Here is a 12,625-nt window from a genome sequence, read left to right as displayed (position 1 = left end):
GTTGTTTCACAAGTCATTTCCCCCAGCAGAGACCATGCTTCCACAGACCAGAATCACTCTTAATATTATCTCTGTGGTGTCCCCTGTACCTAAGCCCAAACTAGGTGTTCAATACCTGATGACCAACGGCAGGGTGATTAATTGATAGGTATCTTTGGGCGGGTGAAGATACAACATCTACCATAGTGGCTTCCTTTATCCTATGTTAGGATAGTATGATTATATTTTCTTAGAATTAAATAAAACAGAGACTTAAATCCAGCTAATGCATAGATAATTATATGTATAGATAATTGTATGTATAGATAATTATACATGTATAGATAATTATAATCATATTAATAGTGATGTGTAACCTTAAAAATAAGTTATGAAATCAGAATAAAGTAGAATTGCCAAATTAGCCTGGAAGGTTAATACGCCATTGTATTCGACCAATTCCACGAACAGTCCCCTGGGGGCTTATTCTGTCACTGGCCCTAGGGGCTCAAGGATAGAGGCCTTATCTCTACCCTCTTAGAGTGTTTCACAGTTGGATAAGAGAGACTGACAGACTGACAAACAAAATTTTAATTACAATAGTGTCAAGAATTACAAAGAAGATAACATTTCTACAACAGCACGTGTCACTGCTGATCTGACCACGTTTGGAAGGTCAGCTCCATCTGAGAAGGTTTCACAGGGGAACTGTGTAGAGGAGCTTCATTTTCCACATGTTCCTGTCTTCTTAGTGATCCCCGCCCCCCAGTGAAGGGCTCAGGAGAAGTTGCTAGAGCACCATCCCACGCAGGAGGGACAGCAACAGTTCACTATATTCTGTGATTTCAGAGCCAACAGGCATAGAGAGAATGGGAAGTAGTTGGGGTGGATGAGGTTGCAGTAGGAACAGTAACTTTTGAGAGTCTATACCAGGGACCAAATTTGGTCACAGTGAAGTGTGCTGTCAAAAAAGGCTTAAAGAAGACTTGGAGAGGGGGGCGCCTGGGTGGCTCAGTGGGTTAAACCCTCTGCCTTCGGCTTGGGTCACGATCTCAGGGTCCTGGGATCGAGCCCCACATCAGGCTTTCTGCTCAGCAGGGAGCCTGCTCCCCCCCCACCCCCCACTTGCCTCTCTGCCTACTTGTCATCTCTCTCTCTGTCAAATAAATAAATAAAATCTTTAAAAAAAAAAAAAAGAAGAAGAAGAAGACTTGGAGAATCTTAATGTGTCCATTTCACTATCTTAGACCAAATCCTACCCTCAGAGACATACACGGGAATTCCCTTGGCTTCAGGAGGAAACTTGAAGAGTTTAATATAAAAGAGAGGTCTTTCAGTATTTTACACCAGGTAATGGAGAAGGTAGCTTTAATAGGTCCCTAATATCCATCCTAAATAGTGAGAACAAGTCCTCCTCACCACTTTGCCTCATCACAGATAAGATTAGTATGAGTTACATGCCATTCACTTCTGACAACAAGAATAAACTATGAAACGCTGCTCTCTGAAATGCAAAATGTAGTAATACATTTTGTATCCAGTCAAAAACACCTCAGAGCTAAAATTGAAACAGGCATAGAAAGATATGAGATTTTATATCCCACTATACTCCAGAATATTATATTATTCATAAACATGTACATAACTTTTAAATTGTAATTACTTTCCAAAACGAAATAACTACAATTACAGTGGAAATTCTGTGTTGTCCTGGTAATTTTGATTTGCTTGCCTCTTCCCACATTCTCCCTGACTTATGACCAAGATCATTAACAGTTTATGACTTGATTGTGAGAAACGAGGCTGCACCAGTTTGCCAGCCTTTACTTTCTAACAGTGCTCTAGAATATCCTCCATGTTATTGGTTAGTTCATTTTCCTGAAAAATCTCATCCTTACCATGTTATTCCCCAAAGTAGGAAAGTAGAATGGCTCCTGATGAGTTTTCTCAACCATGAACTTGTATGCTATCAAGTCTCCCCATAATCTAAGGTACCCATACTCTGTAAAATTTATCTGGAGGGGGGGACTTCATACCTTTGTCTTCCATTCTTTGTCAGAGTGTTCCTTGCCCAATATTGTGCTCACCCCTGCGTCTATAAATCCCCTCCATCTCGCATTTCTACTTACATTACCCTCACCTTCAAGGCTCTACCCAAATCCTCCATCATTTCAGGCTTCCCCACTTGCTATAGTCACTTCTCTCATCCCATCAGAGGCATTTGTCTCTAATCAACAATCATTTACTATTGTCATGCTAGTCACCGTCTCTATAATTTTGGAAACCTTAAGGAAATTCACTCTGTTGACCATTTATATTTTAAATAGATAGTTACTCCATAAATATTTGAATGAATGATATAGATGCCCTATATATTTGAACGAATAATTTACAGGATAAATAACCTATCTATAAGTATCCTATTCTGTAAATATCCTGCAGTTATACACCAGAATGTAATTTTTTAAAAATTTTATTTATTTATTTGACAGAGACACAGTGAGTGAGGGAACACGAGTAGGGGGAGTGGGAGAGGGAGAAGCAGGCTTCCTGCCAAACAGGGAGCCCAATGTAGGGCTCGATCCCAGGACCCCAGGATCATGACCTGAGCCAAAGGCAGACACTTAACTATTGAGCCACCCAGGCACCCCTAAGCCAGAATGTATTATTCATAAAGATAAACATATATTATTCCAAATATTGTTCATTGCTTATTTCATAGGTGAATATCACAGAATTTTAGAGCCAGAATGTTCTTGCTGATCATTTACTCTAACCTTACTATTTTACTTAAAAGATACTAGGGCCAAAGTGACACAATTAATGAGAGGTAGAGGTTCAGTGAACCCTTTCAGTCTGCCTTCTGGACAATAAGAAGACCTTCCTTAATTCTTTTATGGTGCATATTTCCTCAAAAAGTGGCAGCACCATAAGATTCTAATAAACTTCTGCTCTAAGAAGCACTTGGGTTTCTTTCTTATTGTTTTTCAAAAGTTACTAAATTTTTCTAAGATTAGTAAGTCTTGAAAGGGATTTAAAATTATAGCATGACAAGGTGTTTCATGAAGTTTTAGTTATTTTCATTGTTCTTAAAAAACTTTTTTATACTACTTTTTATCCTACTTTTTTCATGTAATTACTGTGCTCTTTTCCAAACAGCAGAAACTAGTGTCTTAACTACAGCACCAAATGAAACATGACACTTTTATGAATGTTCAGTACATGTGCATCATGTATGCATTACATAATAGGGCTGTGCACAGCTCAGGTGACCTCTCTGTGGTCTTAGGTATGTTTTATCTACAAAATTTGATGCAAAGCTCAGTCAATAAAAGGAAATTTCTGGTTAGTCCAGTGTATTTTCTATATGAAGGATAGACAGCCTCTGTTATATGGAGCCCTTTTCCCATTTCTTTCTCTCCCATGTCCTCATCCAGACCTGGCAGGAGGAAAAAGAGGCTTTCTTACAGACCGTACACCCATTCATCTGCCTAACAGGTTGCCACTCGTGCCAATAGGCAGGAAAAAAACTGGTTCATTTTAATGCCACAGAATGAATGTTTGATATTCTTTTCTATTTTATTCTACTTTCCAGGCTATATTTTCTGTGAGTCCTGATCAAGTGACACAAATGCGCTGCGATGGTGACATAAACTATCGACTGAGACTGGAAAAGTAGCCGAATATTATATTTTCTTTCCTTCTTTTTCTTCTTCTTCTTCTTCTTTTTTTTTTTTTTTTATGGTGCTTCTATTGGGAACAGTCTGAGGGAAGTATATGCAACATGAGTTTTATCATGAAGCTTCACAGACACTTTCAAAGGACGGTTATTCTGCTCGCCACATTTTGTATGGTGAGCATTATTATATCTGCATACTACCTGTACAGTGGCTACAAACAGGAAAATGAACCCTCTGAGATGATGTCCGAAGTGGACTGTGGGGATTTCCAGCACCTACCTTACAGGCTTATGGAAGTCAAGACAATGAAGCTTTCTGATGCCTCAAGGACAGACCCCACAGTCCTGGTGTTTGTGGAGAGCCAATACTCATCACTTGGTCAAGACATAATTATGATTCTAGAATCCAGTAGATTTCAGTATCACATTGAAATTGCTCCTGGAAAGGGGGATCTCCCAGCACTTACAGAAAAAACTAAAGGCAAATATGTTCTCATTATTTATGAGAATATATTAAAGTATATAAATATGGACTCTTGGAACCGAAGCCTTTTAGATAAATACTGTGTGGAATATGGTGTGGGTATCATTGGATTCCACAAAACTAGCGAGAAGAGTCTACAGAGCTTTCAGTTGAAAGGTTTCCCTTTCTCCATATATGGAAACCTTGCAGTAAAAGATTGTTGTATTAACCCTCATTCTCCATTGCTTCATGTGACCAAATCTTCCAAGCTGGAAAAAGGTTCTTTACCTGGAACAGACTGGACAGTTTTCCAGATTAATCACTCAGCCTACCAACCAGTCATATTTGCCAAAGTAAAGACCCCAGAGAACCTTTCTCCTCCCATCTCCAAAGGTGCTTTTTACGCCACTGTCATACATGACTTGGGGCTTCATGATGGAATTCAAAGAGTTTTTTTTGGCAACAACTTGAACTTTTGGTTGCATAAGCTCATCTTCATAGACGCTGTTTCCTTCTTGTCAGGAAAGAGGCTGACACTGTCCTTGGACAGGTACATTCTTGTGGATATTGATGATATTTTTGTGGGAAAGGAGGGAACAAGAATGAACATCAATGATGTTAAGGTAAGGCCCTTTTTAACTCAAAGTTTCAAAGTTTAGGTCATCTTTCAGTAGGTTTACCAATGGTCCCAGTTTTTCTGGGGCTAAGGGATTTCCTAGGACATGAGATATTCATTTTATCAGAAAGTCTCAGGCAAACTGGGATGAGATGGCTTCCCACAGCCATATTTGAGATACAGGGCTATATCTCTCTGAATCAAGAAAAATGAAGACTGTGCTAAAGACTTGAGTGTGGCAGGATCCTGAAATGCTTTTCTATGTGTATGTACAGCCACAGAGTAGAAATCATCTTGTTTAATTAACTTTCCAGAAACTATCTACCTTAGAAAACTACTACTAATCTAAGACTTCAGTTCATTTAAATATGAAATCAAAGTAAATTTGTTTTAATGAAAATAAATACTCCCACAAATTTTCAAGAATTAAAGATCTCATAAGTAGCAAGTTCAGATATTTTTGGAAGTCAAATGTGCAGCTCATTTTCTCTTATATTTTTTTGAAACTCTTAAAATCAGCACTGCAAAATATGGAAAGTTATGAATATACAAGCATACTTATTCACACACAAACATAAGGATTTAAATTAAGTTTCAAAATTCATTGAACACTTCTGATACATATATGAAGCCCATCATGCTGCATTAAATGGTATTAGATTTCTCACTGTATAAAACTGTTGCCCTTAAGTAAACAACAATTATTTGAAGATAGTTGATTGTTGTGAATGAATTGTATTACATAAACAACTGGTTGTTTAATATTAATGAAATTAGAAATTAAAATGATCTACATTTATCTTACTTTTCCATTCAGAATACTATAGGATTCTATCTTTCTTATATTACAGATTGATTTCTCATAAAAATGAAAGGAGATATTTTGATACATATTTTTTATTCTGTACAGCTTTAACCTTTTGGTAAAATACAAAGGACTAAATAAGATGGAAAAAATCTTGAAAATTGCATTCTTTTCTATAAAGACTAAGCATCTGGCAAATGATAGTAATATTAATCACACTAGTCAATGAGCTAAGAATACCAGAAGGACCATTAAATGTTACCATAAGACAGTGTGAAAACTGGAAGAAAAAAAATTTTTTGACAGTATTTTAGACTCTTCTTTTTAACTCAATAAAAATTAATTAACATAAAAGTTGTGCTTAAGTTTTCATTAAGTCTTATGAAATATACTTGAAAATTATAGCTAAATTAAAATCAAGTTGGTAGCTTAAACATTATGTACTTGAAAATTACAAAAAGTATATATTTCTCTTCCAATTTTTTCATTTCAAAATATTATGATAAAACATGTTTTTAAGGTTTGATTTCTGAACTATAATTCTTTAAAACTGAGAAAATATGTTGTGATGCCATTTAAAAATGTGCTAGATAAGCCTAAGTTTTATATGTAAACCCTACTATATCCTCTAAAATTATACAAAATATAAAATGTCTTCAGTGCTCTTAAGATTAAACCATTTTTAAGGGGTATAAAAAAATGCATTACAGTGGCGCCTGGGTAGCTCAGTGGGTTAAAGCCTCCCTTCGGCTCAGGTCATGATCCCAGGGTTCTGGGATCCAGCCCCGCATCAGGCTCTCTGCTCAGCAGGGAGCCTGCTTCCCTTCCTCTCTGTCTCTGCCTGCCTCTCTGCCTACTTGTGATCTCTGTCTGTCAAATAAACAAATTAAATATTTAAAAAAGCCACATTACAATTGAGTACATTTAATAGGAATTAAACATGTATAAAAAATTTAATGAATTGCTCATTTAGATGGGAATATATTTTCTAACCAATCCGAAGGCTTAAAAGAAAGTATATTTTGAATTATTTGGGCTTTTAAACTACTTCTACATTATATCTGTAATTGTGTCTCAAAACACTAATTTACTGTATGCAGTTACCCTGAGAGTGTAAACATTTTCTTTCCCTCTTCTTTCCCCCTCACCTCCTACTTTCTCCCTTCCTCCCCTCCTTCCTTCCTTCGTTTCTCTCTCTTTCTCTCCCTTCCTCCCTCTCTCTCTCTTTCTCTCTCTCTCTTTCCTTCCTTTTACCTAAGTACTGCCTTGGGAAACACTGTAGTATGTACTGTGTACCTGAAACTATTAAGCTCCATTAAGCAGGACAGATTTTGAAGGCAAGGCTAGAGCAGTAAGATGATTTGGGAGGCTACAGCAGTGATATTTCAGACAAAAGGAAATTTCTTGAAACTAGGAAATGATAAAGAATGGAGAAGGAAGGACCAGTTTAAGAACTCTTTAGGAGGTAAAATCGAACAACTTACTGGGTCAGTGAAGATGAAGGAGAAAACACTCAAAGATAACATTAAGATGTTTGGCTATGTAAATAATGGTTGATTATTCCAAAAACAAAGAGGAGAGAGGGTCACTTGGGTGGCCCAGCTGGTTAAATATACAACTCTTGGTGACATCTCAGTTTGAGCCCCATGTCAGGCGCCCGTGCTCAGTGTGGAGTTGGCTTGAGAATCTCTGTCCTTCTCCCTCTGCCCCTTCCACTTGTGCTCTCTCTCAAATAAATAAATAAATCTTCAAAAACAAAACAAAGAAAAAACCAGAAACAGGAAGATCATAGTGAAGGTAATTAGAGTCCATATTAAAAATGTTAAATTATTGAAGTGCATCTGAGACATACAGGTACAGATGTTTTAATAGGTAGTTGGCTCTCAAGAAAAGTCTGGATGGCAAGCATAGGTTCTAAAGTTACTATTCAATGGAGGGAATGGCTCAAAGCATGAAAGTATGTGAGATCAGCCAGGGAAAGGGCTTCTAGAAGATAAGGGGGAAAGACGGAGTATAGTATGGAATCTTGAGGAAAATCATCTTTCAGAAGACAATTGGAGAGAGATGATCTCATTACTAAGAGTCAAAGAGAACAGTGTCAGGGCCTAAGAAGCTGTGCTCTTATACAGTAGTGCCCCCTTATCTGTGGTTCTGTTTTCCATAGTTTCAGATACCAGCAGTCAGCCATGGTCAGGAAGCAGATGATCCTCCTGACAAATGGTCACGAGGTCAATAATAGCCTAACACTCTGTCACAATGCCTCCGTCATTCACCTCACTTCATCTCCTCATTAAGCATTTTGTCATCTCATGTCATCACAGGGGTGAATACAGTACAATATGATGCTGGAGAGAGAGACCACATGCATATAACTTTTATTACAGTATATCATTATAATTATTATATTTTATTAATGTTGTTAACCTTTTCCTGTGCCCAATTTATCAGTTAAATTTTACCATAAGGATGTATGTATACGAAAAAACATATGTAGGGTTTGGTATGATCTGCAAGCTCAGGCATCCATTGTTGGCTTTGAAACATTTCTCCTGTGATTAAGGGGGAATACTGTATATGCCTTGGGAATAAAGAATGTCAGGGAGGGCATGAACTGCAGTATAAAATCCAGCAGCAGGGGCCACTGAGGTAAGAACTACAAGTCTCCTTTCCTGAAAGATAAAGGTCATTGGAGCCGCTTGCAAATTGCAGGAGAACGGAGCCAGAGGCATGCCTCGAGGCAGAGGCACAGTTGCAATAAGTTCAGGAGTAAATGAGAGAGTTAAGACATGGAGAAGAAGAGTGTAGGATATTCAGTGGAGAAATTTTGATGTGAAGGATAGAAGAGGAAATAGCTGGAGGACGAACAGGAGTTAGGGTGACCAACCACCTTAGTTTCCCTAGACTGCGAGCATTCAGTGCTAAAACTCAGAGTCCCAGGCAAACTGGAGAATAAGTCTTCCTAACTAACCAGGGTTAATTAACCTAGTTAGGAAACTTACCTTATCTTTTTTCCTTGGAAGGGGGATTAAAGAGCATGTGTGATCCAAGAAAAGGTTGTGCATGTGGTAATTAAAAGTACCTAATGAATAGAAATTTTTTTTAAGGATTTTATTTATTTACTTGACAGACAGAGATCACAAGTAGGCAGAGAGGGAGGCACAGAGAGAGAGAGAGAGGAAAGCAGGCTCTCTGCCAAGCAGAGAGCCTGATGCAGGCCTCCATCCCAGGACCCTGAGATCATGACCTAAGCTGAAAGCAGAGTCTTAACACACTGAGCCACCCAGGTGCCCCTTAATAGAAATATTTTTAATCAAGTTCTTTTATTTATTATCCCTTATGAAGAATATTGTATTTTCCCTATTTAAAGTATTAGGAAAATTGAAAAGATTGTGAGACAGTTGAAGGCAACATACAATGATTCTTGCAAAACTAGGATGGTGTGTAGCACATAAATTTTAATTATTATACTAATCACTGCAAAAGTGTTATTTTTTTTCTTTATGTGGAACAAAAAAAAGTGTTTTCTTGCTTAACTAGAAAATTAGAATTAGCAATGCAAATAGCTATTGAATAACACGAGCACTTTTTAAAGAGCGAAAGAAGCTGACATGGCACAAAATATATGACCCTTCATGAGGAAGAAAAAAATACAGACCTAAGGTGTCCTTTTTAGTTGCAGAATTTATAAACTATCAGCCATAGCCCTTAGAGAACCAAAGAACATATAGTTCAGACAATTAATATGTTCTCCAAAAGTGTCGATGCTCATTTCAGTCCTATTGAAGTCAGAAAAAGGGGTGTGAGTGTGTTTTATTGAACTGTGTGGACAAGACTTGTTTCAAATTCACAGTGGACTAGTTTTGTGATTTTCAAGTTCCTAGTTTTCTAGGACCTGTCCTCAGACTTCCTGAGACTAAGTGCACAGAGAGGGTTTTGGAGAGGGAGAGTGGTTTATGAATAGATGTTTCTGCCATAACAGTATTTTAAAGCTATCAGTGAAAGCACAGCAGGACCAAATGAGTACTAACAATTCACATTCTCCCTTAGAAGAATGAATTCACTCTAGGCCTAAGATCCATTATATCTGTAGACTTAGACTGTTCCCTATAACATTTCACCCCTAAGACAGTTGGGAAGTGGAAGAAGGAAGGGAGTCTTTCAAAGTTTTATGGAACTATGTGTGGTTATACTGTCAATAAATAAAAGAGCTATATATCACTCTCTTCCTCCCGTGTTTCTCCCTCCTCCTCCTCCTAAGATTGGCACGCATTGTCTTCTTGCAAACTTCCTAACATCCATGAGAAGATGAGGAACCAGTACAGCCATACATTATTAGCACACTAGAGGTGCCCACAGTGTGACTGGAGGTTAGCAACTCAGCAAGGCCTTCCATCTCCACACCATCCCCAGTCTTTCCCACTAGTTTCTGACCCGTCACTGTTCCTTAATTTGGCTGTTGTAGATTGTCCCCTAAAGATATCTACATTTTAAAAGTGGCCTTAGGAGAGGGCAGTTCTTAAATCTTGATACAATGTCATCAGTGACTTTATCATTATTTTCCTCACTAACTAAAGATCCCAGAGTACCTAGGGAAAAGAAAGAACTGAAAATAGAAGTAGGAAAAGCCATAAAGGTCTGAGAAATAGGTGGTATCAGGCTCAGAAGACAGACTTGGCTGAATTCTCCGTCTCACTAGGGGCCGACCCTTGGAGACCGTAATTGGAGTGTAAAGGTGATCTGCCTGACTTCACTCTCTCATCAGAATATCCACTACCCCAGCTAAAGTAAAGCTAGAGGCTTCATAAAACCATTGAAAAAGAACTTAACATGCCAAATGTCTGGGGGGGGGGGGGCAGGGAAGGCAACTGCAATCAATTATTCTGTCATAAGTAAAAATAGAAAGGAAACAAAAATTTCTCCAGATAGTTCACTATTAATAGTGCCCCGAATGGATGTCAAAACCTACACAGCACCAATTCTTTTCCCCCTATACACACACACACACACACACACACACACACACACACACACACTCCCTCTCTCTTTCCCTCATAGTTCTCTAATTCCTTTCCATTTTCTCTGCTGTTTCTCATCTTTATTTGCTGATATTCATTTTAACTGCAGTTTGCTCTGGAAGCATGTATCTGCTTGAAACGAATACTTTAAATTTGCTAGGATTACTTTATGACTGGATATACTATTGCTTGTGTACTTGATAAAAACAAATATTCTCCACTTAGCACAATTTTGTTAACTATGTTGTTCAAATTTTCGATGTTCTTACTGTTTTTATCTTTTTGTGGAGGCAGGGGGAAGAACAGGGTGTACTAATTGATGTTTTCTAAAGAGGTGTGTTTAATTCTTTAACTCTGTTAGTGGGTTGTAAATATTTCCTTGCTTTTCCATCAATTATCACCTTCTCTATTTTAAAGCTATGTTAAGGATGTATATACATATATACACATTTATATTTACATATATATTTATATATTAATTGAAAATTTTATCATTACCTTATGCTAACATAGCTAACCAGCTTCTGGAGGGTTACTATTTTAAAATTGCACATTACCTCATTTTTATATTTGTTCTGTCTTCTCTGCATGTCTTGACATTATAAATTAGTTTAAATTATAAATTTATAATTTATTATAAAATTATAATTATAAAATATAATTTATAAATTATAATAAAGTATAAATTATAAATTAGTTAAAACAACTTGTCAGTTAAGTTTCTTTTTATCTACTTTGCCAATATTTGTCTTTTAGTTAACAAGATCAATCTACAAACAGTTGATGTGATTATCAGTGTGTATGGATTGGTTTCAGCTATCTTATTTTGTGCCTTATATTTGTCCCACTTGTTCAGTTTCTTCTTTTTGCTCTGTTTTTTATTGCCTTTATTGTCAGTTTCCTTCTTTTTTCTACCCATTCCTGGTTTGAAAGATATATATTTTATTTCTTTTCTTCTAGGAGTTTCTCCAGAAATTTAAACATATATGTTAAATAAGTGTTAATAATCAATGTCTTCACACCTCAGTCAAAAAGTATGCAGTTACTTTATCTCCCAGTCATGCCCACTCTCCTTTGGTTGATGAGCTGTTCTTGTTTTGGATGTTAACTCGTTGTTGTTATTGTTGTTGAATCCCAGATCTTAGACATTATTTTTACTATCATCAAAGCTTTATTATCCTGGCTTACTCCTTTTCAGCAGAGAAGCCAGACTGAGGCCACTAACATATAATTTAGATCCTGTCCTTCCTCAGCTCAGAACACTCCAGTGACTTCCAATCTCGCGCTAAGCCTAAATTCTTGCAGTCTTGTATACCCTGCCTTTAACCACCTGAACTTCTCACTCTGCAGTAGCCTCTCTGGCTTCCTTGCGGTTCCCAGCTCCTGCTTCAGGGTTTTGTACTTGCGGTTCTTTCTGCCTAAAACGGTTTTCTCCAAAATTGGGTGCATGGCTCTCTTTCTCACTTCCTTCCGTTCCTTACTCAAATTGTACCTTCTGGGTGAAGATTCCTCTGGCCATTCTCTTTTAGATTGCAATTGCTAAATCTCCCCATCTTTTCCTGCTCGTTTTTCTCCCTAGCACTTGGGATCCTCAGAGCTGTGCTCAAATCAGCTCACACAGGCTCAGCGGGACAGTTGGGTTCATCTCTTCCCTCAGGACATAGCAGCAATTTGAAATTCGGCGTGGAGGTAGCACTTACACCACAGAAACTGGTAAATGCACAGATGCAGGCTCCCCACCCCCCCCACAAAGAGTCTCTTCATGGTAAACTCCCCCAGGTTTTTTTTTTAATGGAATGTAAATGCCTTTATTCAGCCTCATCTTTGAAAGATAGTTTTGTTGAGTTTACAACACTTAGTTAACAGTTCCCTCATCTATAACCAATGTAGCCCACATTAGGAATATTAGGGATCCCTAGAAGTCACCTTAATGCTTGTAGGAGTGGAATATGTCAGAATCCACTGGTCTCTGGGGTGCCTGGGTGGCTTAGTCAGCTAAGCGTCTGCCTTCAGCTCAGGTCATGATCTCAGGGTCCTAGTATAGAGCCCCATATCAGGCTTCCTGCTC

The 12,625-nt window shown here is 37.7% G+C and overlaps 1 protein-coding gene across 1 annotated transcript in view; it reads left to right on the top strand.

Moving 5' to 3' along the window:
* Positions 1 to 3,763: 3,763 nt before the first annotated feature.
* The window catches only part of LOC111156296 (bifunctional heparan sulfate N-deacetylase/N-sulfotransferase 3), a 160,111-nt gene continuing 151,249 nt past the window's right edge, over positions 3,764 to 12,625 (top strand). Inside the window, exon 1 of the mRNA XM_022517076.1 lies at positions 3,764 to 4,744. Coding sequence (XP_022372784.1) covers positions 3,764 to 4,744 — 981 coding nt within the window. The remainder of the gene's footprint in view (positions 4,745 to 12,625) is intronic.

The sequence above is a fragment of the Enhydra lutris genome, unplaced genomic scaffold (assembly GCF_002288905.1).
Source record: "Enhydra lutris kenyoni isolate GAN:26980312 unplaced genomic scaffold, ASM228890v2 scaffoldscaffold3, whole genome shotgun sequence".
Taxonomy (NCBI): Eukaryota; Metazoa; Chordata; class Mammalia; order Carnivora; family Mustelidae; genus Enhydra; species Enhydra lutris.
This window is presented reverse-complemented; position numbering and strand designations above follow the sequence as displayed.